At 42.7% G+C, this 25,450-nt stretch overlaps 2 protein-coding genes across 3 annotated transcripts; both read left to right on the top strand.

The window, feature by feature from the left end:
- Positions 1–2,162: 2,162 nt before the first annotated feature.
- LOC307027194 (zinc finger BED domain-containing protein 5-like) lies at positions 2,163–4,478 on the top strand. Its single transcript, XM_079695401.1, has 2 exons — positions 2,163–3,336; positions 3,575–4,478. The coding sequence occupies exons 1-2, from the start codon at positions 3,166–3,168 to the stop codon at positions 4,049–4,051; spliced, it is 648 nt and encodes a 215-aa protein (XP_079551527.1). The 5' UTR covers positions 2,163–3,165; the 3' UTR covers positions 4,052–4,478.
- Positions 4,479–14,281: 9,803 nt separating this feature from the next.
- On the top strand, positions 14,282–23,936 carry LOC307027192 (fibronectin type III domain-containing protein 7-like). Of its 2 annotated transcripts, XM_079695397.1 has the most exons (14): positions 14,282–14,418; positions 14,586–14,598; positions 14,747–15,007; positions 16,488–16,748; positions 17,764–18,027; positions 19,116–19,385; positions 19,718–19,972; positions 20,045–20,302; positions 20,622–20,876; positions 21,199–21,453; positions 22,109–22,369; positions 22,657–22,686; positions 22,812–22,848; positions 23,314–23,936. In XM_079695397.1, the coding sequence occupies exons 1-13, from the start codon at positions 14,374–14,376 to the stop codon at positions 22,841–22,843; spliced, it is 2,460 nt and encodes an 819-aa protein (XP_079551523.1). In that variant the 5' UTR covers positions 14,282–14,373; the 3' UTR covers positions 22,844–22,848; positions 23,314–23,936. The 2 variants fall into 2 exon arrangements, with proteins under 2 accessions (XP_079551523.1, XP_079551524.1); XM_079695398.1 differs by lacking the exons at positions 22,657–22,686; positions 22,812–22,848; positions 23,314–23,936 and adding an exon at positions 22,569–22,606.
- The last annotated feature ends 1,514 nt before the right edge of the window (positions 23,937–25,450 follow it).

Below are 25,450 nucleotides of genomic sequence, written 5' to 3' on the forward strand. Positions count from 1 at the left end.
TGACTGACCTGCGTAGAAAATAGCACTTCTTAGGGGACAGCTTTAAGTTGTTGGCAGCAAGACGTGAGAAAACCATCTGTAGACGCTCAAGTGCAACCTGTTCAGATGGAGCATAGACCATGAGGTCATCCATGTAGCATAGCAGACTTGTGAAGTTCTCATCCCCAAAGATGGACATCATCATTCGCATGAAAGTGGCAGGGCTGTTCGACAAGCCCTGGGGCATCCTGTTGTATTCATGAAGACCGAATGGGGAGGAGAACGCCGTATATTTTCTGTCATCTTCATGCAGCCCGACATTGTAGAACCTTGACGTGAGGTCCATTGTGGAAAAGAACACATTTCCACCAAGCGCAGCAAGGGCATCAGTCTGATGGGGCAATGGATGTGCATCTTTTACTGTTTTTGCGTTCAACCACCTGAAGTCATTGCAGAGGCGAAGGTCACCATTTGGTTTGACAACGAGGACAAGGGGTGATGAGTATTCACTCTGAGATTTGCGAATGATCCCTAATTCCTCCATGTCATTCAGAGCAGTCCGTAGCTTGTCATAGTGGCATGGCGGAACCCGCCTGTATGGAAGTCTGAAGGGCTTGTCATCAACCAGGTGTATTCTGTGCACAAAACCCACTGCCTCGCCACAGTCCATTTTGTGCTCCGAAAATGTTGATTCATACTGCTCAATGATTTTCATCAGCTTATCTTTCCACTCGAGAGAGACCTCACAAGATGAGAGGTCCAAATCCTGCAAACCCATGTCACTCAAGATGCAGGACATCTCCTCCTCTGACCTTGGCTCAGGCGACGGGCTGTGTGTGTACTGTGCACTGGATTGGACGTGAACTGGATCTGGTAAATCCTGCACTGAAAGACAGGGGGACACATCAGCAACCTTTGCATTCTTTTTAAGGGTGAGTGGCTTTTCAGTGGGGTTTACAATTTTGACAGGAACCCAGCCATTTCCCCATAAGGACCAGACAACCCTCCCCACCACAATTTGTGCAGGTCTGGCTTTTGACTGGGTGGGCTCAATGATGACTGTACTCCCTACTGCAGAGACATCAGACTCAGATACTTTCGCCCACACCAAACTTTCAGACATTGGCTGCAGAATTACACATCTTTTCAGTTTTGCCGTGCCAATTTTGTTAGTCACAGCTCCACCTTTGCATCCATCTGAGGAGGACAGCAGAGACATCAACTTGGGCAAACTATCATTCTGAACACTTGTCACAGGAGATGTGATATTTTGGCAATTTACAGTTTTTTTCATCTGCGAAATGAGCCACTTGATGGCATTGCTGTCCAGAATCATTTCATCAGTCTGGCCTGGCACAACTAGAACAGGAATTATTACCTTATAGCCATAAACTGATGCAGTAAGATCATACATGGCAGATGGAGTAACAAGGTGACCACCACAACCAACTATGACAAAGTCTTCAGCTGATTTCCTTTCCATGTTAGGGATAGATTGTGAAAGTCTTCTGTCAGCTGCCTCACTAATTGTACATGCCATAGGTCCACTAATGCTTTGAGAGCATGTCCATTATCGGTGGTCACAGCCGTGTGGAATAGACTATCAGTCTGCGGGAGTCTTTGAAGCCTTTGTACAATCAGTGTCTTATTTGATGGCACCATGCTGCTGTAGGTGTCATACAATGTTTCACAATCATCAATGTCTTTCATACCCAAGGTGGGAGGCTCACTCACATAATCTGCACTATCCTCCCTCTTGCGCAGATCATTCAGTTTCCCTGCTGGTTGTAGTGAGGAGGACATCTCCCCTCTGGGCAGTCACGTCTTGGGTGGCCAGGTAAGTGACACAGGAAGCAAAGTCTGTTCTCTCGACAGTGTATGAAAGCAGAATGAGAGCTGTCATTACATATAGAACAAGGCATGTCCGTAAAGCCCTCAATCTTTGGTGGCTTGTTGCTAGTATGTTGCCTCCTATTAGCTTGAGCATACCCAGGGGCCTGAAGCAACACCTTCTCCAGCATGCCAATCAACCTCTCGAAAGCAGGGGTGTTCTGGCTCACAGCTTGTGCCTGTTTGGGAATGTCTGACACTAAAGCAGCATTAGTGCTCACCTCAGCTACATTCATGTTTATCCTGCCTCTCTCTGTGGAAGACCTCAGTCCCTTCTCTAAATGGTATTCATCTAGCACACTGGTTCTCAACGGGGGCGGTACCGCCCCCCAGGGGGCGTTCAGAGAACGTCGGGGGGCGCTGGAAGCAATATTTTTGAAAGGGGGGCGTTGAGGTGTTCTTGGGGGGCGTTCACGAATAATGTCTTTTTGTCATGAAAAACGCTGGCCACCCACAGCGTCTTTTCCTGTACAAAAAGCAGCTGTCAGCATCTTTTGTTGCTATAGGAAACCACAACTCTGCTTGCGATTGGTCAGCTGTCAGCAGTGTTATTACGGGTACGTTCGTAAATGCACGAACGGTCAGTCCGCTCGGACAACCCGTCTGTTCCGCCAGAGCACCCAGCTGTGAGCGCTCAGAGCGCAGCGCTCTGGACTGTGGAACGGGGACGCTCGGAGCGCTCTGAGCGCATTTACGAACGTACCCTACAAAAAGCAGCCGGGAGCGGACCGGAAGTCGTTGTAATTTTGGGATCGCGACTGTTAATAATCTGTGTCACTTTGTTAAATTTTTATATGTTTTGATATGACAAATTCCACTAACAGATTCGAACTAAGTGGTCAGTTTATGAAAATAATACCCGTTTCTATGTCTGCTACGACATGGAAGAGCTGGCTAGCCAGGCTGCTCCACACAGAGCTGTTTGTTCAAAATTACAACGACTTCCGGTCCGCTCCCGGCACGATGTCTTGTCATGTCACCAGCTAGCCCTCTAGCGTTATCGTGACACTACTTGTGGCCAAATCTAAAAGTCCACCTCTCCACAAGTCTCTCAATGTTGCAGTAAAGGCAATAAACAAAATAAAAGCCCACGCCCTGAATAACAGATTGTTCCGACAGCTGTGTCAGGAAAATGATGAGACCTTTGAGCGTCTTCTTCTCCACACTGATGTCCGCTGGCTCTCAAAAGGAAACTGCCTTGCTCGTTTTTGTGAGCTGTTTGACAGCATCGTGGAGTTCCTGGAGGAGGTGGATGCAGCTCTCGGGGAACAGGTGTCATCCAGCCGCTGCGACATCATGTACCTCACAGACTTCTTTGGCAAAATGAATGAAGTAACGCTGAAGCTCCAAGGAAAAGGAGTTACTCTGATCCAGAGCAAGGCGGTCATCCACAGTCTCACCTCCAGGCTGGATCTATACCGGAGCATAGGCAGGAGGCAGTTTGCTCATTTCCCGCTGTTGACCAAGGTGATCTAGCCTAGGCTACTAAATAATGATAATAATAAATAATACATGTAATAAATGTAGGCTACTCTATGCAACACTATATTTGTGTTCCTGGTTAGTATAAATAACTTATGTTCTGAATGTATTATGAGAATAAAGAAACATCAATTAGTAAACTAATTAGCAATAAAATAACCAGTTTAAAATCAGATGGTAACATTCTGCACCGATAACAATTTCCTGGTTATACTCATTGCAGGTGTCTGAGGCTCTTACCGATGAGCGCCTTCTCATTTACACAGACCACCTGAGGATGGTGAATGCCGATTTGAAGATCCACTTCAGAGATCTTTTGGACCTCGATGTTCCCACCTGGGTGGTGCAGCCCTTTCAGGCGGACGTGGCGGAATGCGAGCCAGCAATACAGGAGCATCTCATCGACATCCAGAGTGACGATGAGGCCCAGGCTATTTTCCGCACCTCTGGCTGGGGCAACTTGTGGGTCAAATACTCTCAGCGTTACCCGGCTCTCTGGGAGAAAGCGAGGCTGCTTCTTCTGGCTTTCCCAACCACATACCTCGTGGAGCAGGGATTCAGCCAGGTCCTCCACATGCAGTCCAAGTACCGCAATCGCTTGAACTTGACGGCCTCAGGTGCACTGCGACTGAAACTAAGTTCTCTGCAACCCGCAGTGAAGAAACTGGCGGAGAACCACCAAGCGCAGGGCTCACACTAACCTTCCCCCCCCCGCAATTCGGCGAAATGCAACACCTTTCCGACCTGTTAGTTCTGTAGGCCTAATGTACAGTTTTGTAGCCTACTGTTTGTTCTGCACTGGACATGTGTGAAATTGCTGCTGTTCCTTTGCAGTCTGTTTGTATTCTCTGCTCTTGTCTGAGTTTGTTTAACACTCATAAATATCATTTTAATTCACATTCACATGGCTTTTCTGCTCTCTGGTAAACTAATGATAATGATATTCCAACTGCCCAGTTAAATCAAATCTATTATTTGGCATTCAGTGACATTCTTTTTAAATGATATAACACAGAATTTTAGTCAACATTAATATTCAGGGAAGAAAATAAGTCTACTTATTTTGATGGGGGGCGGTAAGAGACCTGGATAATGGACAGGGGGGCGCTGGCCCAAAAAAGGTTGAGAACCCCTGATCTAGCACTTCCTGAACTTCTCGTGCTGACCATTTATCAATTGTCTTGGACCTAAACGTAAGAGCTAAATCTCTGCTGGGGCAGTGTCTGATAAACATACGTGTGACTTCAATACTGGGATTATCAAACACCTTACCCTGTTCCCTAAGACAACTGTCAGCCACATCGACAGCTCTGTTTAGTCTGAGCCAGTACTCATATGGTTTCTCTTGTTCTTTTGGTAGGGTGGAATAAAAGTCAGTCAGGGGCACAGAAGAGCAATGGCTGGAGCTGAAATGTTTGCGGAGGAGTCCATAGATGGCCTGCGGGTTCTCTTGGACATCAATTCCACTATTTCTTATCCCAAACTTCACAACATCCTTTGCTCTGCCCCTCAGGTGAATCAGAATTTCTTCAGCTTGATGCTCTGGCTGGATACTGCTTTTCCTGATGTAATTTATCATCAAATCAACAGGCAGTGTGTCTGAACTCTCTCCTCTGAACACAGGTGGGTCTTTAACTCCTCTCTGAGTGACTAGCTGGACTTGGGAGAGATCCAGTTTTTGGCTGGGGAGTGTGTCTTTTTTAATGCATGTTTCTTCCTGACTCGTGTGCATAGCAGCTGTAGTGTTAATGCGTGACATAATGCTATCAGCTAGCTGCTGTACAATAGTGCTCATTTGGTCAGCTAGTCTGACATCATCAGGAGGGTTGGGGACTGATGTGCTAAAACACTTTGGTGTAGATAACTGTACTGTATGCTGGATGGAAGGTGTCATCACATCTCCACTTCTGATAGGACTGTGCACTGAATCCCCATCAAAAGTTTTCCTATCCCCCACCTTAAAGTCACCTAGTGGAAATGGAACAGGTGTGCTACATAGTCCTCTACCAACATTGAAAGGAGTCATTTCAAAGGTATTAAATCTACTGGAACTCATGTTTCATCGATAGTAAACCAAAATAAAATGACAAGTTCAAAAGAATAAGGCTTATACATAGCCGTGGGAACATGTTTCAAATGGGGGGTGCTGTGGGGATGACACCAGGGCTGGTTCCGACCAATGTGCTGCTAGGCAAGATTCTAGCTGGCAATGAAAAACCTCTACAAAAGACCAATACACTGCAAAAAGAGAAATATATTGACATGGTGCACAGCTTATATAACAAGGCTTCAAATGTATTATATATTGTTTCAATTGGGGGGGTGGACTTCACATCCTCTAGGGGGGTCCGGGGGTACCCCCCCGGGAAGATTTTTTTAACATTTTAAAGTAAAATGCTTCAATTTGGTGCACTTTGAGCGCCCAATTAGAGACTGATCTAGGGGGTACAACTCTAAACACCCATATGAAAAAGATCGGTTTGCATTTTATTAATCAAATAAGTAGGTATGTGAACATTTCCAATAACCTACCATAGCCAATAACAAATACATGTAACTTATTTTATTTGTGTTGTTCATTCATATCTTATTTGACCAGTTAACATTTATTTATTTATGTATATTTTAAAATCTCTCCAGTTTTAAACGATATTTTTGGTTTACTGTCCTATAGTATACATTGGAATGATTTCAAACCTGTTTTTATTTATCATAATAATTATAAAGGTGTGCCTTGGAAATATTTTTTTTACATAAATTGTGATCAAAACGTTTGAGACCCACTGAGATAACTTAGACTAAAGTGAACTATCTAAGCCCTCAGAGTCCTTTACCTCACTGAGGCTCTCAGTCTGACAGGAGAGGACCCTCCCTCCACATTATTGTAGAAACAGCTTCTTATATCCGTTAGCGCAGCAGAAGCTAACAACAATCCCCGCCGGTACCGCGGTATCCCCTCTCTCTATCTCTCTCACTTTGGCTGTGAGCTGCGGGCGCCTGCTAAGCCAACATCCCACACTTTCATCACTTACAGCGCCCATCGTACAGGGCAAATGGAAAATGTAACCGGGGTGAAAAGGGTGTTATCTTTACTTAATTATGAATGTTGTTACATCAAGGCTGAATTTTTTTTTTTTTTATCATATCTTGTGGAAGTGCAGATCCCCTGTCCTCCACCAGGGGGTACTGCAGCACCCTCAGCACCCCTACTTCCCACGGCCCTGGGCTTATATCAACAAAATAAACCTGAGAGTCCAACACACTGAAGGAATTGAAGCTCCAAAACGTTGCAGCGGCGAGAAGACATCCACCCTGGTCCGGTGAAGAACGGGTCACGGCACCAATGTAACCCCCGGTGTAGTGTCCCCTCGGCAACAAACCACTCAGAGCTGGTGAATACTTTGGTTTATTTCACTGCGTTTCTGCGTTTGAATTAGGGCTGGGCGATATATCGAGTTTACACGACACATCGTGGATTGCACTACATGCGATGTCGTAAATGACCAAATCTTGAACATCGAGTATTATGTTGTCAAATCAATTTCCCGCCGCGTCCAAAATGAGCTCTCCTTTCTCCCTCATAGACACAGTCACACACGCAGGCACACACGCAGGCCCCGTCTAACTTGCACACAAACATTACACACATGCCCAGTGACAGAGAAGGGCTCGACATTATAAATGGCCCGCTGGCTCGGAAGCACTATTTAGACACCCCGGGCCATCATAACGTACTTTCCACTTGCCCGCTCGGGCCACTAAAAATATTGCTTGAAAGAAATAAAATTGTCCTGTGGTATAGGTATTTTGACAAGCAATGTTGTTAAATTGTTTTCGTTTATTACAACATAGCGTTTTGTGAGGCGGTTGTCGTTGTTGGGTGAAAAGCAAACAGCTGTTTGCTGCGGAGCCAGCGCGAGCAGGCTCCCGTTTGCCCGTGAGCGTCGGGCATCTTCAAATAAAAGAAAGTCACCGGAGGAGTTAAAGGAGAGTGACAGGTAGCATGAGAAGAAGAGGGAGAGAAAGTTTCAGCCAGCTTGATCGATGGAGTTGTTTTCTAGTGGTGCAGTGACGCGTCCTAAAACCCTTTTATAATCTATTGATTAGATTTATGATTCGAAAATTATAAAAGTAGGGTAGACATGTGGATATTATCCGGCTGAACAAAACGTGCATTTATCAAACAGGTTTGTTTTCCACAGACCTTATTTCCAGCTATTTTCCAAAACCCTATGGAGAAATCCCATTGCTTTTTTGTTGAGGGAACCAGCAGCTTACTTCCTGGTTTTAGGACGCGTCACTGCACCTCTCAATAGAGAGGCGAAGTCCCTCCCCTTCCGGGAGCCTCCATGGGACCCCGGAAGCGGAAAATTATACATTGGATTCAATGGAGAGAGAAAACGTATCTTTTGATCCCGTTTGAATTGTGCCACGAACTACACATATGATGTTTGTCAATTTAAAAGAACATTTTGCAAGTCAAAAAAATAAAAATGTGTCGTAAAACTGAAGTAACAATTTTTTTTGTGTTAAGCCGCTCAGTGAACTACATGTCTCTGGTCCCGCATAATACGCGTCACCAACACAAAGATGGCCGTCACGTTGGTACATTTCACCTCATTCTTTCAGAATGAGAATAAAAGTATAAAACGAGGTGAAAATCACTACAAGTCTGGGCACGTTGAGAGCTGTACATACACGAAAGGGGAGTTAGTCGGTTCTGTAAGAGCCAGCATGCGGGACCGGCTTTACAAGGTTTCGGTGAGTAACATGAGTGCAATGTTTAACGTTAATGTCAGTCAATAAGGAGGAGAATGAAAAAGAAGATGATGAACCACAGACCCGGCATATAATCACTGCAGTGTGCAGGGCTGTGTTAATTTATGTTACTGTTATCAATAGCATTAGTTGACTGAGAAAACCGTCAAGAAAAAAAGTTTAGCGATGTTACGAGTCGACTAGTATAATATGCCCACGGCTGTGATTGACAACCTGGACAGCCAGTCAGAAGCTAGAATGCCAACCTAGAGAGCCAATCAGAACCTAGAACGGGTGTACTGCATACGGGTGTGTATGCTGTGGATAACATTAGTGTTCACAAGAACAAGGTACACTCCCGTGTTTTGTTTTAGTTGCTCTTCAGATTGAAGCGGCCAGTTTTATATCGACTATACTGTATGTGTGATCTCCTTTTACATCTCGTTGTGTCATTTGAGTTTATTTGCTGTCTGTAGATTCAAGGATTTTGGTTATCTTGTCAATTTGTTTGGTTATCTAGGCACAGCTGTGTGTGACTCCCTCTGGTAAACTGGTATGTGTTTTCCTAATATAGAGAGCATTGATTAATTAATAAACTACACACTGAGTCTAGATCCTGACCAAATCCTTTTTTTTTGTTGATAAAATGTTTTTCAAAAATGCAATACACATTTAAAAAATACAATGTACAATCACAACCAATACAACACAAATTAAAAAAAATACAGAAAAACAAACAATAACAACAATCAGACACATGGACAAAACTATGGAAAAATAAACCCTCCCACCCCCAGATCTGGACCATCCTTGTATTGCTCATTCAATCTATTATAGCATGTTAACAAACATGGTACTTACTTTATTTGTACAGATCTACATGGGAGACGATGGCGCGATGCAGATCGCTGTCTGTGATTGTGCACGGGGGATGTACAAATGCAGCCACGCTGCAGCATTGGCAATATTTGCCATGTGGCAGATCAGCTCCACAGAAGTTGAGTGCCAGTGGAGGAAGCCTGGCACTTCAAAAGTAGTCCAGCCGGTGTCTCAACTCTACCAACAGCAAGAGGAGACATACAACCCACTGGCCAGAGACATCGCTACTGAGGATGTAGACTGGTTCAGGTCTGCACTGAGGGGCACACAGTGTGGCATGGCATGGCTTTTGTCACCTGAGCCAGGGCTGCAGCCTCAACATCAGGCCATTTTCACCGTGCCGGAGCTGGTGAAGGAGCATGGGGGTCGGGGGCTTGAGGCCATTCTTGCCTCAATGCGACTGAGCAGAGACCAGCAAGCTGCCATCCAGACAGCCACCGTAGGACAGCGGACAAATCCTCAGTGGCAGTTACAAAGGCAGGGCAGGTTGACAGCCAGCAATTTTGGTGCTGTGCTGAGGTCGGGACTTTCATCCACTCCATGCGCGTCCCTCATGAAGAGGGTGTTTGGGGGGTACAATTTAGACGGAGTCATGGCTGTCAACTGGGGAGTTGTAAACGAGGCCGAAGGGGTGAAGGCTTTTTTGCAGGCCTATCGGGTGACAGTGATCGACTCTGGTCTATTTGTGAGTGAGTCGGGTGTTTTGGGAGCATCACCTGATGGACTTGTGCAAACATCTGCCCTGCTGGAGGTGAAGTGTCCACACAGCCAGAGGAACATGACCATCGCGGAGGCAGTCCAGTTACCATCCTTCTGTCTCCGTGAGGAGGGTGGGTCATACATTCTCAAGAAGAATCACCCATACTGGCATCAGGTCCAAGGGCAGCTGCACATCACAGACCGGAGTCTCTGCTACTTTGTTGTGTGGACCACGAAGGAGGCGATCATCATCCCCATCCCCAAAGACCCTGCATGGCATGGAAATCTCCTCCTCCTGGAGAACTTCTACACTCAGCATATGCTCCCTGTGTTGGCCAGTAGGGAGGAGGACATGTAAATAAACACACAAACAAACACACACACACACACACACACACACACACACACACACACACACACACACACACACACACACACACACACACACACACGATATTTAACTAATAAACAATAAATCCCATGTTGTTGGAAAAGTAATAATGCTGCATGTATACGTTTTTGTTCAAATATCGCAAGTGTTATCGTGTTATGTGTTCCTGATATCGTGCAGCCCTAATATTAAGGCCTTATTGTCACATGCACAATAACTACAGTGCAGTTTTGGGCAATGAACATGTTAAGTCTCAGGCCCCTCTAAAATAAATGATATTTAAGACATATAAATAAAGAATTACTTTTACTGACCTACTACATAACTGTATTACATGGTTATATAAATAGTTTGAATGATTCATGACTGACAGAAGCTTGTTTTTACACTGACCTGTTATACTCATATCTATTAATGTCTTTGTAACTTCAGTAAACCTCAACAATTCCCCTTCTGGTTTCATGCATCACAGTTCAGTAAACTGAGTAAAATATGAACTAGTGTAATCATTATAATAACTTAGGATTGTAACTCTTTAAAAAAGGTGTAGGTGGCTCTTAAAAGAGCCGTTGTGTGACTTTGGGCTGGTCTCAGCAGTTTAAGCCCTCTCCGCGGATGCAGCGGGCCAGCTGGATGCTCCCCCCGGGGATCGCAGGCTGAAAGGTTTGGGAACCCCTGGCTTAGTCAACGGTGAGGGTGCTGGCTACTTCCTTTATCAGGGGATTTTGCAGGTTCACCAAGGCACAGCAAAGCTGTACCAGCACATTTGCAGTGTTCCTGAGGTGGCAAGGGATCAGGTCCAGAATCCTGAACTCCTTTATTCTGGCATTTGCCCTCTCCACATGGATCCTGTTCTTGGCTATTTCCCTGGTAGCTCTCACTTCACTCTCTGTGAACTTACCCTTGTTCAGGAAAGGGGGAATGTTCACAATCACACCCGCAGGCACAATATCTGAAATTAAAAAGCCCTTGTCTGCCAGGATAAGGTCGCCAGCCACTAAATGTTCCAGAATGCCTGAATGCTGCATAATGGCCTTATCAGACACAGAGCCCGGGAAGAGTTGGCTGCAGAAGTTGATGACTCCATTTGGGGCCACAGAGATGAGCACTTTGAAGGAGTGCATCCCTCTGTAGGAGGAGTACGTCAGTTTGGCTTGGTCCATCTGACTTGGGGCGGCCACGTGGATGTCGGTGCAATCTACAATCATTCTGCAGTTGAATGCAGAGGACTGGAAAGCAGCAGGCATGCTGTTTTGGTTTTTTTGCCTACTGGGCACAGTGGACATCATTTTTTCGAACAGCAACCTGTGGAGCAGATGGACCATGGTGTTCACCACATTACCCACTGTTGCGATACTGCAGTGGAACAGCTGTGCAAGGTGCAGGTGAGGATAATTCTGCCGGATCTTCATCATGGCCATGAAAACCTGGTCTGCCAGCAGGATGCCCTCCACTTTCCATCCAGCGTAATACACAATGGAGCCCTCAAAGCGCTCCACCAACCCCGCCACCCTTTTAAACATGGCCTGGTCAGGAAGCCCTGTTTCCATACGGATGACATCATCAGGTAAGCCTGCTGCTGAATATTTGGCCATTCGCATCCAAGTATCCCCTGCCAGGTCTGCGGAACAACTGGACTGCACACTGGAGGGTCCAGGTTCGGTGTCTGCGGACTGCACGCTGGAGAATTCGGGGTCAGTTTCTGCAGACTCAGGCCCTTTGCTGTAGCTGTGGTCGCTGGACTGATTAACCGCTAAGCTCCCTTTCTCTTTGGTCCACTCAAATACAGTTGGCCCTTTCTCTTTTCCATGAGGAAAATGGCAGCTGCATATTCTGCTTTTCTCATCTGGCTCCCTGTCTGCTCGTCTACAATGAGAAAATTATATAATTCATTACTAACAATCATTTAAACCTGCCAAATAGCCCCCCTGCCCATAGTTTAAACAGTCTGCACTCTTTTATTTATCTTGTGAAGCACTTGTAACATTCAGCTTGTGTGTGTTTTAGTTGTCTTTATTTCCAGGTAGAAGAGGACCAAGAGTGAGGAAGTGAGACAGAGCTCTTAAAAGGCCAAACAGTGTGTTTGGCCTTTTAAGTGTGACACATATGTAGTGATAAATGCTTCACCTGACCACTGTTCCTAAATAAAAAAAGTTTTCTGCATCGTCAGTCATTTTTTCCAAATAATTACCAATATTTCACAAATTCTTAATGTCAACTTAAGAGCACAGCTGTATGTTGACTGTCAACTTTGCTTGGTTCATCTTACTGGGGGGGCAGCTACATGGATGTCGGTGTAGTCCACAATCATTTTGCAGTTGAAGGCAGAATGAATGTATTATTGACTCAGAATGAAGCACAACTTCATGTCATACAATACATTGACTTTATTTGTAATTGTGTAAAAAAATAAAGCATTGATTAGCAAGCAGGACCTGCAGGAACAGAGAACGGTGATGGATGGAGCTGGGAAGAGAGAAGAATAAAGAAAACAGATCAACTTTATTATCGGATATTAAAAATTCAATTTTCAAATCAAGTTGCCGCTCCTACAGTTTTCTAGTGTGTAAAGATGATTTCACATGACCTAAGCAAAATATCACACTCAATACATGTGTGTCTCTGGGGGGTGCATTGTGCCTTTGATGTATATACATAATATACCATAACCAAATACTATTACGTACAGTGGAAATCAGGTTGCCAGAGCAGGTCAGTGTGCATGTTCCTCAGGGTCTCAGCAGTTACAGGTGAGGTAAAGAAAATAAAAGAGAAAAAGGTCAGTAACAACACTTTAAAGTAACAACACTGAATAATTATCTATTTTAATAATTTTCTCTCAGTAATCACTCAACTACTGTCTTTCCAACAAACAGATTGACTCACCCTCACTGTTATCACAATGACACATGTCCAGAAGAATGTCATGCAAAGCTCCCTGCCTGCCTGCCTTCCTTCGACTCTCCCTGAACTGCTTTCTTAGCACCCGGTGGAGGGCGCAGTAGGCTACTCTTCAAATGTTTCACAAAATACTTACCATGATGACTACTCTTACTGTTTAACATTTTGGTGTACTTCATGTAATAAAATAATAACTTCATGGTAAGGCTACTAAAAATGACAAGGCTAAGTAATGTAATGCTAACTAACGTGCTCGCTACTCGTCGCTACTAGCTAGGTAGCTAACTTGACTATGTTCCATGCACAACATGTATATTACCTATGATATTACCTGATATGTCTGATCCAGCGAGTCCTGGTCCTTTCATCAGACGGGAAGCGATAGAACGAGCAAGTGGTATGATCACTTTTGTGATTACAACATGGTACAAAGCACACGGGCATCTTGTAAAAGTGAATTTATTGGAGCAATCTCTTATATTTATTGGAGGGAATAAATCAGTTATGAAATCTTCTTCTTCGCTTTAATTACGAGTCGCAACCACTTGGAGCATTATCGCCTGTGACATCACATACGCGACCCAGAATGGGATTTGGGATTTGTAGTCTTTGTAGTCGCGTATTTTTCATAGTCTTATATTTCAACAGTTTTACGACAAAATGTGACTTTTTTGACATGGAAATGATTGTTTAAGATTGACAAACATCATATGTGTAGTTCGTGGCACAATTCAAACGGGATCAAAAGATACGTTTTCTCTCTCCATTGAATTCAATATATAATTTTTCGCTTCCGGGGTCCCATGGACCGGAAGTAGATGGGCGTGACTTCGCCTCTCTATATGATGCCAATATAAACAAGGTCTTCTGTCGGTTCTGTACATCAATGCCGACCTATGCTGACAAGTAAGTGAAGAGTAGAAAATATAAAAGGTATTGGCTATAGGGAAATGTCCCAGCAGTTAAGGAGAATGAAGGTTCTAATCTAATCTAATACATAGCCATTACATGTCTAACTCCTGATAATGACAGGAAGACAGAAAACGCATTATACTAATAATAATAATAATAATAATAATACTCATAATAATAGCGTTAGAAACGGAAACGGAGTCGAAAGATAATCTTTCTCTCGCCATTGACTTCAATACATACTTTTTCTGAAATAATTAAGGTCCCCTGGAGGTCCACCGGAAGGGGAGGGACTTCACCTCTCTATTACGCTACTTCACTGTGACCGGTCAATTGCTTCAGTGGGAGGGACCAAATGCAGCTATTTATACCAGCACAGACACAATATGTTTAGAAGAAGGTGAAACCTTGAAGAGAGAAGCATTTATATCCAACAGAAGCTGCATAGTGTGAGGAGCGAAGTCATTTTACTTCAAGAAAATATGAAGTGGCCAGCGATTTTTGTCTTGCTGAGCATATGCTCACAGGTAAAGTAACGGACTAAAATGTGTTAATAGTCATTTTGCTTATTTCATTTCAGGCTCAGAAATCCTGTTTTTAAAAAGGAGTGATACAATGTTACAGTCAAGTAGTAGGAACTTGAATGTCATATAAAACCATAACCGTTTTAATATTTTATTATCTACATTTGCAGGCTGCAGCACGAGGTATGTATTTTATATTTTACCATAACTACACTGCAGATGGTAATATCATTTCCATATGAGAATGAAAGGACACAAAATATTGATGGTAGGCTATATGTATTTCTCAGGGTGTAAAAAAGTAGGCTACTATAAAGATGCTCTCTCTCAGATATCGAAGTATCCGTGTTCTCTGCAACATCGAAGAGCGTGATTCTCAGATGGACCAGGGTCTACGGAGCCAGCTCATACAAGGTCATCGCCGCCCCCCAGAACTCCCCAGGCAACCCCGTTGGTTATGCCGTGTTTGGTCCACACACAATGATGGGCACCATCAACTCTCTGTCCCCAAACATCATGTATACATTCACAGTTGCAGCTCTGGATAATGCTCAAGAGATACTAAACATTGGAACTATCGATTCTTCCTCAGGTGAGGTAACCTTGTGATGTTAAAGCACTTAATTGAGTGTTTTATTCTTGTTTAGTTTCATCACACACACACACAAACGTTCTGGTGCATTTGTTTTAGTTAAGCTAGTACAGTAGGCCTACCGTTTTATTCTGTGATATTCGGGCAAACTAATTATATCTCTCTCTCTCTCTCTCGTGTGTGTATATACAAAAGTATTGGGACACTCCTTAATCATTGAATACAGGTGTTTCATTCAGTCCCATTGCCACAGGTGTATCAAATCAGGCACCTGGCCCTGCAGTCTGCCTTTACAAACATTTGTGAAAGAATGGGTCGTTCTAAAGCACTTTGAGCACCAGGAAAAGCGCTTTATAAAAGTAATTTATTATTAAAGAGCTCACTGAATTTGAACGTGGTACTGTAATATGCCACCGTTGCAACAAGTCAGTTCGTGAAATGTCTTCTTTCGTAGATATTCCACGATCAACTGTAAGTGTTATTATTGCAAAGTCTAAGCGTTTAGGAACCACAGCAACTCACGTAAAGATCACGTAAAGTTACAGATCGGGGGCGCAGAGTGCTTAAAAGTCGCCAAAGCTCTACTGACTCGATAACTGCGGAGTGCTGCCACTGAAGTGCTGCCAGAGCAGTGGAAACGTGTTCTGTGGAGGGACGAAACACGCTTCTCTATCAGGCAGTCTGATGGACGAGTCTGGGCTTGGCGAATGCCAGGAAAACGTTACCTGCCGGACTGCATTGTGCCAACTGTAAAGTTTGAGGGATAATGCTGTGGGGTTGTTTGTCTGGTGATTCTTAATGCTTCATCTTACCAAGTCATTTTGGACAATTCTATGCTTCCAACTTTGTGGAAACCGTTTGGGGAAGGCCCTTTTCTGTTCCAGCATGACTGTGCCCATGTGCACAAAGCATGGTCCATAAAAGCCTGGTTGGATGAGTTTGGTGTGGAAGAATATGACTGGCCTGCACAGAGCCCTGACTTGAACACCTTTGGGCTGAACTAGAACGGAGATTCTCCAAAATCTTGTAAAGCCTTTCCAGGAATTAATAGCTGCAAAGGGGGGGACCAACTTCATATTAATGCCCAAGAATTTGGAATGGGATGTCATAAAAGCTCCTTTAGGTGGCCCAATACTTTTGTCTATATAGTGTATGCACATTACAGTCAGAATATTTTTTTTAAACATTTGTTATCTGAATAACTAATGTAACGTGTACATTTTAAAACACTTAAATGGTAGTTTGATGATGAACAGAGGAGCACAGAAGAGTCACTGTTAGTTCCTCATGATTTAAATAAGCCTTTCTTTAAGCAAATAGTTTTATTTTATTACATTCAGCATTCAAATTGACGTACTGTTGCAGACACAAAATAAATAGTTTGCCCTGAAATCTGTGGGTAAAAAGATGGATTGCATTGCCAACTATCGCTGAGAAGGTGTAGTATCTCGTCAAACTGTATTTCTTGTGAATCTTTTAGCTCCTGAGGTGATGGATCCAATCCTGACGGTGAAGTCGAAGGACAGCAAGACTTTTATCGTGTCTTTCAGCTTGAAGACCGGGGTGACATCTTACATCATACGATTGCAGAATCCAAACCGCTTCATCAGAGAAAACATCGTGTCCTCCTCCCCCGCTGAGATTGAGTCTCTCGACCCGTACACAGAGTACTCACTCAGCATCATGTCTGTGAACAGTGGAGGCCAGAGCCAGCCATCTTCACCTGTGACTGCAAAGACAGGTACTGTTGTAGTGTTTGTGTCCATAATTCAAGATTGAGAAACAAAACTTCAGAAATGTATTCAGTGGGTAAACAATTAAACCCCAAGGGCTGGATTATAGCAATGAGTCACATATTCAGTAAGAAACAATATGTCCTGTTCTTCTCAGTCTCCATACGCTGCAGGAGTCACTTGTTCTCCTTCATTGTCTCTTAGCAGAGTATACAGTCCTGTCAGGGAATGTATACACATTATCTTCAGTTTTTGTGCAAAAAGAATCCAGGGTTTTTCTTGCCGATCAATGCCTTAGGGTCTTTCCAGTAAAGACGGTAAGTATACCGGACCCTTCTCTGTTAAACACAATGGGAGGACCTGATCCTGAGAACATGGCTGGCACCTCTCTACTCCATCCCCAGGGGACTATCTGATCCACATGAGTACAAAATAACATGCTACAGGCAGTCATTGTTTTTGTTCGCCGTTTGCCATTATTCACCTCTGATTTAATTTCCCTTCCTTGAATGTAGGTTTCTGTTTATGTAAGATTGAGAATAACTACACTGTAGGTGGATATATTTATACATCCACCATTTTTCAAAATTATAACCGAAGCTTTCCACTTGCATGTTTGAAACTAAAAACAACTTTTTTTACATCTAAATTCAAACATGTGAGATTTGATTGCTCACTTATTCAGAAACAACATGAAAACTATGCTTTTCATTTTTTAGTAGGTGCATAAAAGTCTGTGCTGATACTTGGGTGCAGCCCATATTCTGACATCACTGCTTGGATCTGTGACTGCTGACAATAAAACAAAATTTAAAAAAATGGATTCACAAAAAAGTAAGGGCTTTACTAGGACTTAACTGCTGTAAAACATGACAAAAGATATTTATTCCCTTAAGACTTGGCTTCAAAAGCATACATCTTAAATGACTAAGTAAGCAACAATCAAAGTCAAGAGAAACATATTCACTCAAAGTACAGTCGCCCTAATCGCTTCATAATGTTAAACTTTGTCCCCCTCCACAGTGTTGCCCCCTCCTCAGCTCTCTGCCTCCTCTCCCAGCAATGACAGCATCACTGTGTCCTGGGCTCCTGTTGCCAACGCTGTCCAGTACAGCCTGTCTCTGTACAAGTTTGGCTGGAACACCACCTTCATCAAGCACAACACTTCCAGCACCAATTGGATCGTCTCCGGCCTGGATATGGGCTCAGTCTACGTCATAAAGGGTTTCGCCTGGGACCCCGAGGGCCGTCAGGGAGAGGACAGTCAGTACATCAACCAGATGACAAGTAAGCGTGCACTGAGACTCTTTTCTGTGTGTGGGAAATACCCATGATTGCTCCTACAAGTATATAGAGTCCATGTGCCTTTTTTATTTGATCATGTAAGAAATATTACACGTGTAGAGATGAGACACAATATTAACTAGGCTTGCAATTTCAAATGAACTTAACACAGTCACAGAGAACTTTTCATGTTATATATATATTTTTATAAGCATTACATGTTTTTTAGACGCTTTTATCCAAAGCGACTTACATACTCAATACTGTGGGCAATCCCCACAGGAGCAATTTGGGGAAAAGTATCCAGGGACACAATGACATTCTGACTGCAGAGGGGTTTGAACCTGTGACCCCCTTATCCGAACACCAACGCTCTATCCACTGCACCACACGCCTCCTCCACACAAAAGTTTTTGCTTTTCAGAAGCATTTAACCTCTTCACAGTCTTACACTTATTAGAAATATATAATGGTGGAACCTAAAACATGACCTTAAGACACAGAATATTGTGTAAAAATATATATCTTCAAATGATTATCATGGGATGTAGCCTATATAAGCTACAAAAAACATGACTGAAGTTGTTTGAAATAGTATTAAAACCCTTTGTTTCATAAAGGAAACTACTCCATACAAGAAAAGGTTCTACATTTGAACTTGGGCGACTCCTAGTAGTTCAAAAAGACACATAGGTAGCACTGGTCTTCTCTGGAGTGTCTTATTCGTCCACAGAGACTTATGCCATCATAAGAATACAAAAACTGTACAAATAGAACTAGTTATAAAGCCATGTTCAAATAACTCGATAAGTGTTGACATGTAAACAGTCATTTGATGCTGAAATAGTGGGTCTCTGGGTTGGTTTGAACTATATAAAATATTTTCAACCTCAGGCTGTGACATCTATATCTAAGAACGACAGCCATCTGATGAATACAGTATTATTAGTAATATTTTCTTCACAAAACATTACTGGTAAGAGTAATTTAGAAACTATTACTCTAATTATACTTCTCTACTCCTGTTAGTGTGTTTTTTATGTGTGCTTTTATTTAATGTATCATTTGGGCATGTTTTATTGTTTTCACAGGACCTGCTTTGCCATCTATTGCCAATGTCTCCATGGTGATGAATAACGGTTTGGCCGGTATCTCCGTGTCCTGGGAACGGGATGAGGGGGTCTTTGGGTCCCTCCAGTACCATGTGATGAGCGACCAGAACCTCACCTGTAACTCCACATCCACATCCAGCTCCTGCACCCTTGCTCCAGTGGGCTGCGGAGAGGTACACACAGTCCGGGTCAGCACCTCCAACGAGGCCGGGCCCAGCGACCAATCCGGCCCCATGGTGTTCATCACCTGTGAGTATTAGACTACATTTAGTTCCGATCACACTTGTGAACACAGAAGAATTCTTAATGTTCTCATCAATTGAATAGATTAAATCTAATATACAATGAAATAAAACGGATACTTTGAACATACACTTCGCTACAAGAGTTATGATTACATTTAGTTGTTTAATGAGAAACATTATTGTGTTAATGCAAGAATTCTACGTAAAACATAATAATGTTTTTCTCATTAAACATTAGTGCTAGATATGGATACAAAAATGATGGCAGCACTAGTTTGCTCTGAAACCCTCTGTCATTAAAATATGACTAAACTCCCTGCTGTCCTGTCCGGTCAGCCCCCTGCCCCCCACAGTCTCTGGCTGTTGTGGAGTCGACAGAAGGAAGCTGCACGCTGACCTGGGACACGGTGACTCACGTCGACAGCTACACAGCCTTCATCAAGAGAGGAGACGGTGCAGAGGAGAGCTGCAACACCACCAGCAGGAGCTGCACCTACAACTGCACATGTGGCCACACATACCTGATGTCTGTGATGGCCTTCAACCAGGCTGGCAGCAGTCCTGAAGGACAGGTTCTCAACGACACCATCTGTAAGTAGCCACTGAGGGGACAGATTTGAATTCATGATTTTCTGTGTATCACACCACCTGTGTGTCTTTCAGTGCTCTGTTGTCCAGAGGGTGTATCCATCTCCGCGGTGAGCACTGACATGTTTGAGATCACGTGGACGGTCTCTCGGGGGGCAGAGCTGTACCAGACTCGAGCTGCAGAAAGTTCAGAGGTCATCCTGTGTAACGACACGGCTCCGGTGTGCGCCCTCTCTGACCTCAGCTGCGACAGTTCCTACAGCGTGGTGGTGACACCCTGCAACGACATCAGCGGATGCAACCGGGCATGCAAAGCTCACACACAAATCACAGGTAGGAAACGTGTGCCCACATGTATCCAGCAAATATCCAGTTACATTTTTAAGTTGTAAAGTTTTCCACTTTGTTTCATTTTCAGATTTCCCATTTAAACAGCAGTAAAACATCAGTGAAAAAAAGTTTTGAATGACTTCAAATGCTTGATATCTAATATTATGAACTAGACTGGTCATCAGAGAGCTACAGTATATTTTAAAACTACACAGGCCTACAGCCAGTTCATTAATTTCACATCCATTCCTCATGTACTGTATGTGGAGTAGTCTCAGAGGTTTGATCATGCTCTTAATTCCTCTTTTCCTCCACCCGTCAGCTCCATGCATGCCGATGAATCTGACGTTGACTCAGAGAAACTCCTCCTGCTTCAGTGTCAGCTGGACTCCAAACAACAGGCTTGCTATTTACACCGTGACAGCGTCGGGAGATGACGGCACACGCACCTGCAACACAGACGGAAACAGCTGTGACATCACTGACCTTCCTTGTGGCTCTAATTTTGAAGTCAGCGTCATAGCAACCAGCCCCGCAGGCTTGGGTTTACCCAGCTACTCTGAATTGTTGGAAACAGGTGAGTGGTCAAAAGTTGGGATTGAACCATTTTATTATAAAGCACAGGCAGGACTTAAAAACAACAATATAATAGCGTGCTAGTGACATGTAGCGCCACCTACAGCCTCAAGAACACCTTCAGGGTTCCTCAGCATGGAATACGAACAGATATATTTGTAATAAAAACTGATTTCTTAGTTAATATCAAGCTGTCTTTTGCTCTTTTCTGCTGTAACAAATGTAAATGTCCCCTCTGTGGGAAGAATATAGGTATTCTGATTTTTATAAAGATAGTTTTTTGTTCCACTCCTTAACACTACATTTATCATCCTCTTCTCCAGGACCGTGCTGCCCGGTGGATCAGGTGGTGGATCAGGTGACGCAGGCAATGAGCAATGTGTCATGGTCTCCTGCTAAAGGGGCGCATACATTCATCACTTCCCTAACATCAACACGTGGCCACGCCCGCTGCCACACCATGGACTCCCACTGCCTCATGGGATGCATCACCTGTGGGACCAACTACACCGTCACCATGGAGGCGATCAGCCACAGCGGGCGCCGGTCAAACTGCTCCTATGAGGGCTTCTCGTCCAGTAAGTGATTGGGTTTTCTTCCAATGAAAAGAAAATACTTTGCAACTGTAGTGTATCTACCAGAAAGCACTGACATGACACTTTTATTATAAAAAAGAAGCAATACATATCTATTACGATTGTTTATGGTATGTATCAATATAAAAGTAGGAATCTTAATCATTTTCAATAAAATTGGATTTGAAACACTTGTTATATTTATTTGTACAAAAGGGGTTCTCACATGTTTGTAGTTTTTAAGATTTAAAAAAAAATCTTGAGGACGAGCATCCAAAGTAAAAACATAACTAAATGTTTAAAACATGTAGCTGCTATAAAAAACTATAAATGTTTTGTAAATTACTGACAAATGTAAGCCTACTTCTATTAATCGAACCATTTAGCATTATCTTCGTGGCCCAATAGATGGCGCTCTGACACCCACACAACAGTAGAGTCCGTACCCTTTTTGTAAAACAACAAAATACACTTTAAATTCAAAGCCATTTCTTGACTGCTTTGCTCATGTGCGTCAGGATTAACATTTGACAGATCGGTGAAATATATGTTCCAAAAATTAAAACAATTTGTCATGCTCTCTTTGAATGGGCTGGTTATCTTTCAGACATTAAAGCCACTGCAGAAAGCTCCCTTCATGTCTCTCTCTCTCTCTCAGGTGCCTGCTGTCCATCAGGCGTCCGGCTCTATGGGATGGCCCACAGCTCTCTGCGGGTGCACTGGCGCGGTGCTGGCAGCAGCCACAGCTACGTCACAGAGCTGGTGGGCAGCAGGAACAACTACACCTGCACCGCCTCCCCCGGGGAGAGCAGCTGTGATGTTCCCAACATCCAGTGTGGGGATGTCTACACTGTGGTGGTGACTCCGCTCACACCAGAGGGCAGCAAAGTCCTCTTCTGCACCCAGAGGATCTACTCAGGTAGGATTGTGACATCTCTCACAGTTGTTTATGATGATAAATAATATAGGAATTTAGTTTGGCGCTAATGTGTCCTTTTGTTTATATTAAAAGTTAACCCTCTGTTTATGCTCTTAACGGAAAAGTTTTAGCACTAGTGATTTTATGTCTTTCTGTATTTGGGAACACAACAGCAGTAAAGACGATTCAATCCCCACAGGACAACAAAGGTGGCACAGCTGAATCATTTTAAAAATGATTGACAACATTTTGACTGAATTTCAACTTTTTTTTCCCTGCTCTCTCAGTCTCTTGCGCAGGCAGCAACCTTGGTACAGGTGAGTGTTATAATTTGCAAAAATATATTTATAACTCTATTTTAAGTCTCACCCAAACATTTATTTGACTTGAGAAGTAAAATTATTATTTTTCTCTAATGTCATTTCAACCTGTTGTTCTGCAGTGATATACAGAGGAAAGAGAAGCGTGGACTAGATATGGTAAGTAAAAATACGACAATTATACAGAAACTGTAGTGGAAGCTGTACATAGCAGCAACTGCTATAGTGGTTGACTAAAGACGCAAGCATAAAGTTATGTGAAGCCAGTGAGCTTGCCTCTTTGAGACCAGCTTTAAATCATCTTTTAAACTTCACAATATAATTAACAATAAAGCAAGCTAAAAGATGAACTTTTATGAAAACACCAATATTAAAGCAACGCAGGCACGACATGAAACGAGAACAGAAACAAAACTCTGATACTTGTTACAGTAAGACATAATAATTAAGTATATTATACATGTTCAGGTATAATGATGATTCTCTCTGCTGGTCACAATAAAACATTATTTTGATCAAGATCTGAAAACTTTGATTTGACACTCTGCTGTTATAAGATGTAACAATTTACTTAATGGATATACATTTCTTCAAACTGAATGTGACTGAATCTCTTCTCCACAGACGCAACACCGCCATCTTCCTTTTCCTGCTCTTCCTCCATCAGTCCCGCACCACTGCAATAAAGCCAACTCATGGATGAATAGAAGGACTTGCCTGCACTGGACAACATGCCTGTGTGTTGTCCAGTGGTGATAGTGAAATCATTTTAATAATACATTTGTATGTGTTTTTATGTCTGTATCACTGATAAAACAATACCCCTCTATTCCCTAAACGATCTTGATCAAGCACTCGAAGAGACGAGTGCATATGTTTGCTGCTCATGAGGCAACATGTACAATGTGGACATGAAACATGTTAAAAGTACCTCTTGAACAAATCACCATATTGACAAAAAGATCAATTGGCAAAAGAGTAACACTGCCTAAGCAGACCTTGAAGAATATTTTTGCCCCTTCATTTTCTGAATAATTGATTGGATGGTTGGCCAAAAAGTAAATAATTGTAGGTCTGCCCCCAAGTAGGAAGGCTCCTGGTGATCTGTGTCACCTAATCATGTGTTCTCAGGATGAATTCAACTGTTTGTGATATGTGTCTCTGTTGTTGTGAAAACCTGATTCATAGATCAGTAAATAAATTATTCCGAGCATCATTTTTGTGATGTGTGGTTTATTTTGCCCATAGATTTGTGCTTCAAAATCTTGTTTTATGCCGTTTGTTGCCAAATTGTGGCGGACCATAACTAAGTGTACCTACTCCAATACTTTGACTCCACTATAATCCAAAGGCTAATGCTTTTGACTTCCCTCAGTTTGTTTGATAACTTTTGAATATACATTTTTAACTAAAAGGTATTTATATTTAATGTCAGCTTCAGATCTATCCATCAGATTCAATTATAATACAATATATTATACCGAAACGGGCCTTTTATATAATGAGGTCTTTTACTTATCTTTGTCAGTAGTGTTCACATTTACTTTCTATCTTTCTTACCTAAAAGAATAGTGACCAACATTGTTACCCGGCCACACTTTGGATATTTTCTTTTCCTGCTCCAAAGAAAGTTGTCCGGCAGGAAGTGCTTTTGGCAAGTTTTCATAACTGGTGAAAATGCTCAGACACCTTGGTGAAAATGTATCGTAGTTGTGAAACTGAAACTAAGGTAAATCAGGCACATTTGCTTCAGTGTGTTGTTCTGACCCCCTGGGCAATTTACTAACAACATTAGTCCTTATTTAATATGTATTCCTTTTATCTATTCAATCTGATATCTGATGTCAGATATCCTGTCCTTGATAAAACATCTGCTCAGTATCCCAGAGTCAAAAAGGTTTTCAGGTTATTTAAAATTAAAATATTGATATCAAATTGGAAACAATGAATCTATATACAAGTTGACTGATTTAACTAATTGCTTGAGCTCTAGTTGACAGTTTGTAATACTGTTTACATGTCCCCTTAAGTCTGGAAGAGGTGTGAAAATGTGTTTATAACTGAACATATAAAATGTGTTTGACAATAGCGGTATGGAGCTTTGGCAATGCAGTTACAACTTATGTGTCCATTGATTGTTTTTAAACTTGTTTATTCAAACTCATACCTTTTTAGAAGTATTTGTATGGAGGAGTATTAGGGCCAGAACAACTAGAGTAGAACGTTTTTTAATTTTAACAATAAAGTTTAAATGTCTGTATTCTCGATATTTTTACTTTAACATTTCCACTAAAAGTGCAAAATATATTTAAAGCTGCAGCAGATTTGTTAACCATGTCTGTATTTAAGTTAATTCTGTTTGGAAACAATGTTGGGCTCTGCAAAACGCAATTCTTTAGAAAACTAAATAGTTCCCCCCCAGTTTGAATAAGGTGCCTCGGATGTTATTGTGACTGGACCCTAAACATCTTCTTTATCATTTCCCCCCTCTATGTATCAAACTAAAACTCTTCTGTGGGACTCGCTACCTCATGTTATTTGTCTTTACTCCAAATATTTCTTCTTTTTTACATTCCTGGCAGAAATAGGTTTTCTACAATGAAAGTTCATCAACAGAATAGAGCAGGGGTCGGCAACCTTTCTGATATGAAGTGCCATTTAAAAAAAAAATGTTTTCAGCGTGCCAACGATCGAGAATTACCAAGGGGGGGGGGGGGGGGGGGCGTTGAGGAGCTTGACGCTCGTCAACTATCACCCGGAG

This window comes from Notothenia rossii (assembly GCF_949606895.1).
Source record: "Notothenia rossii genome assembly, contig: scaffold_159, whole genome shotgun sequence".
NCBI classification, from domain to species: domain Eukaryota; kingdom Metazoa; phylum Chordata; class Actinopteri; order Perciformes; family Nototheniidae; genus Notothenia; species Notothenia rossii.

What these genes read in the sequence shown, in the direction of transcription:
- LOC307027194 (XM_079695401.1), top strand. Translation starts at nt 3,166, where the DNA reads ATGTACCTCACAGACTTCTTTGGCAAAATGAATGAAGTAACGCTGAAG. An exon ending in ATTTCCCGCTGTTGACCAAG is followed by an intron (nt 3,337 to 3,574) that starts GTGATCTAGCCT and finishes TACTCATTGCAG; the next exon opens with GTGTCTGAGGCTCTTACCGA.
- LOC307027192 (XM_079695397.1), top strand. Translation starts at nt 14,374, where the DNA reads ATGAAGTGGCCAGCGATTTTTGTCTTGCTGAGCATATGCTCACAG. An exon ending in ACCTGTGACTGCAAAGACAG is followed by an intron (nt 16,749 to 17,763) that starts GTACTGTTGTAG and finishes CCCCCTCCACAG; the next exon opens with TGTTGCCCCCTCCTCAGCTC. An exon ending in CACCCAGAGGATCTACTCAG is followed by an intron (nt 22,370 to 22,656) that starts GTAGGATTGTGA and finishes CTGCTCTCTCAG; the next exon opens with TCTCTTGCGCAGGCAGCAAC.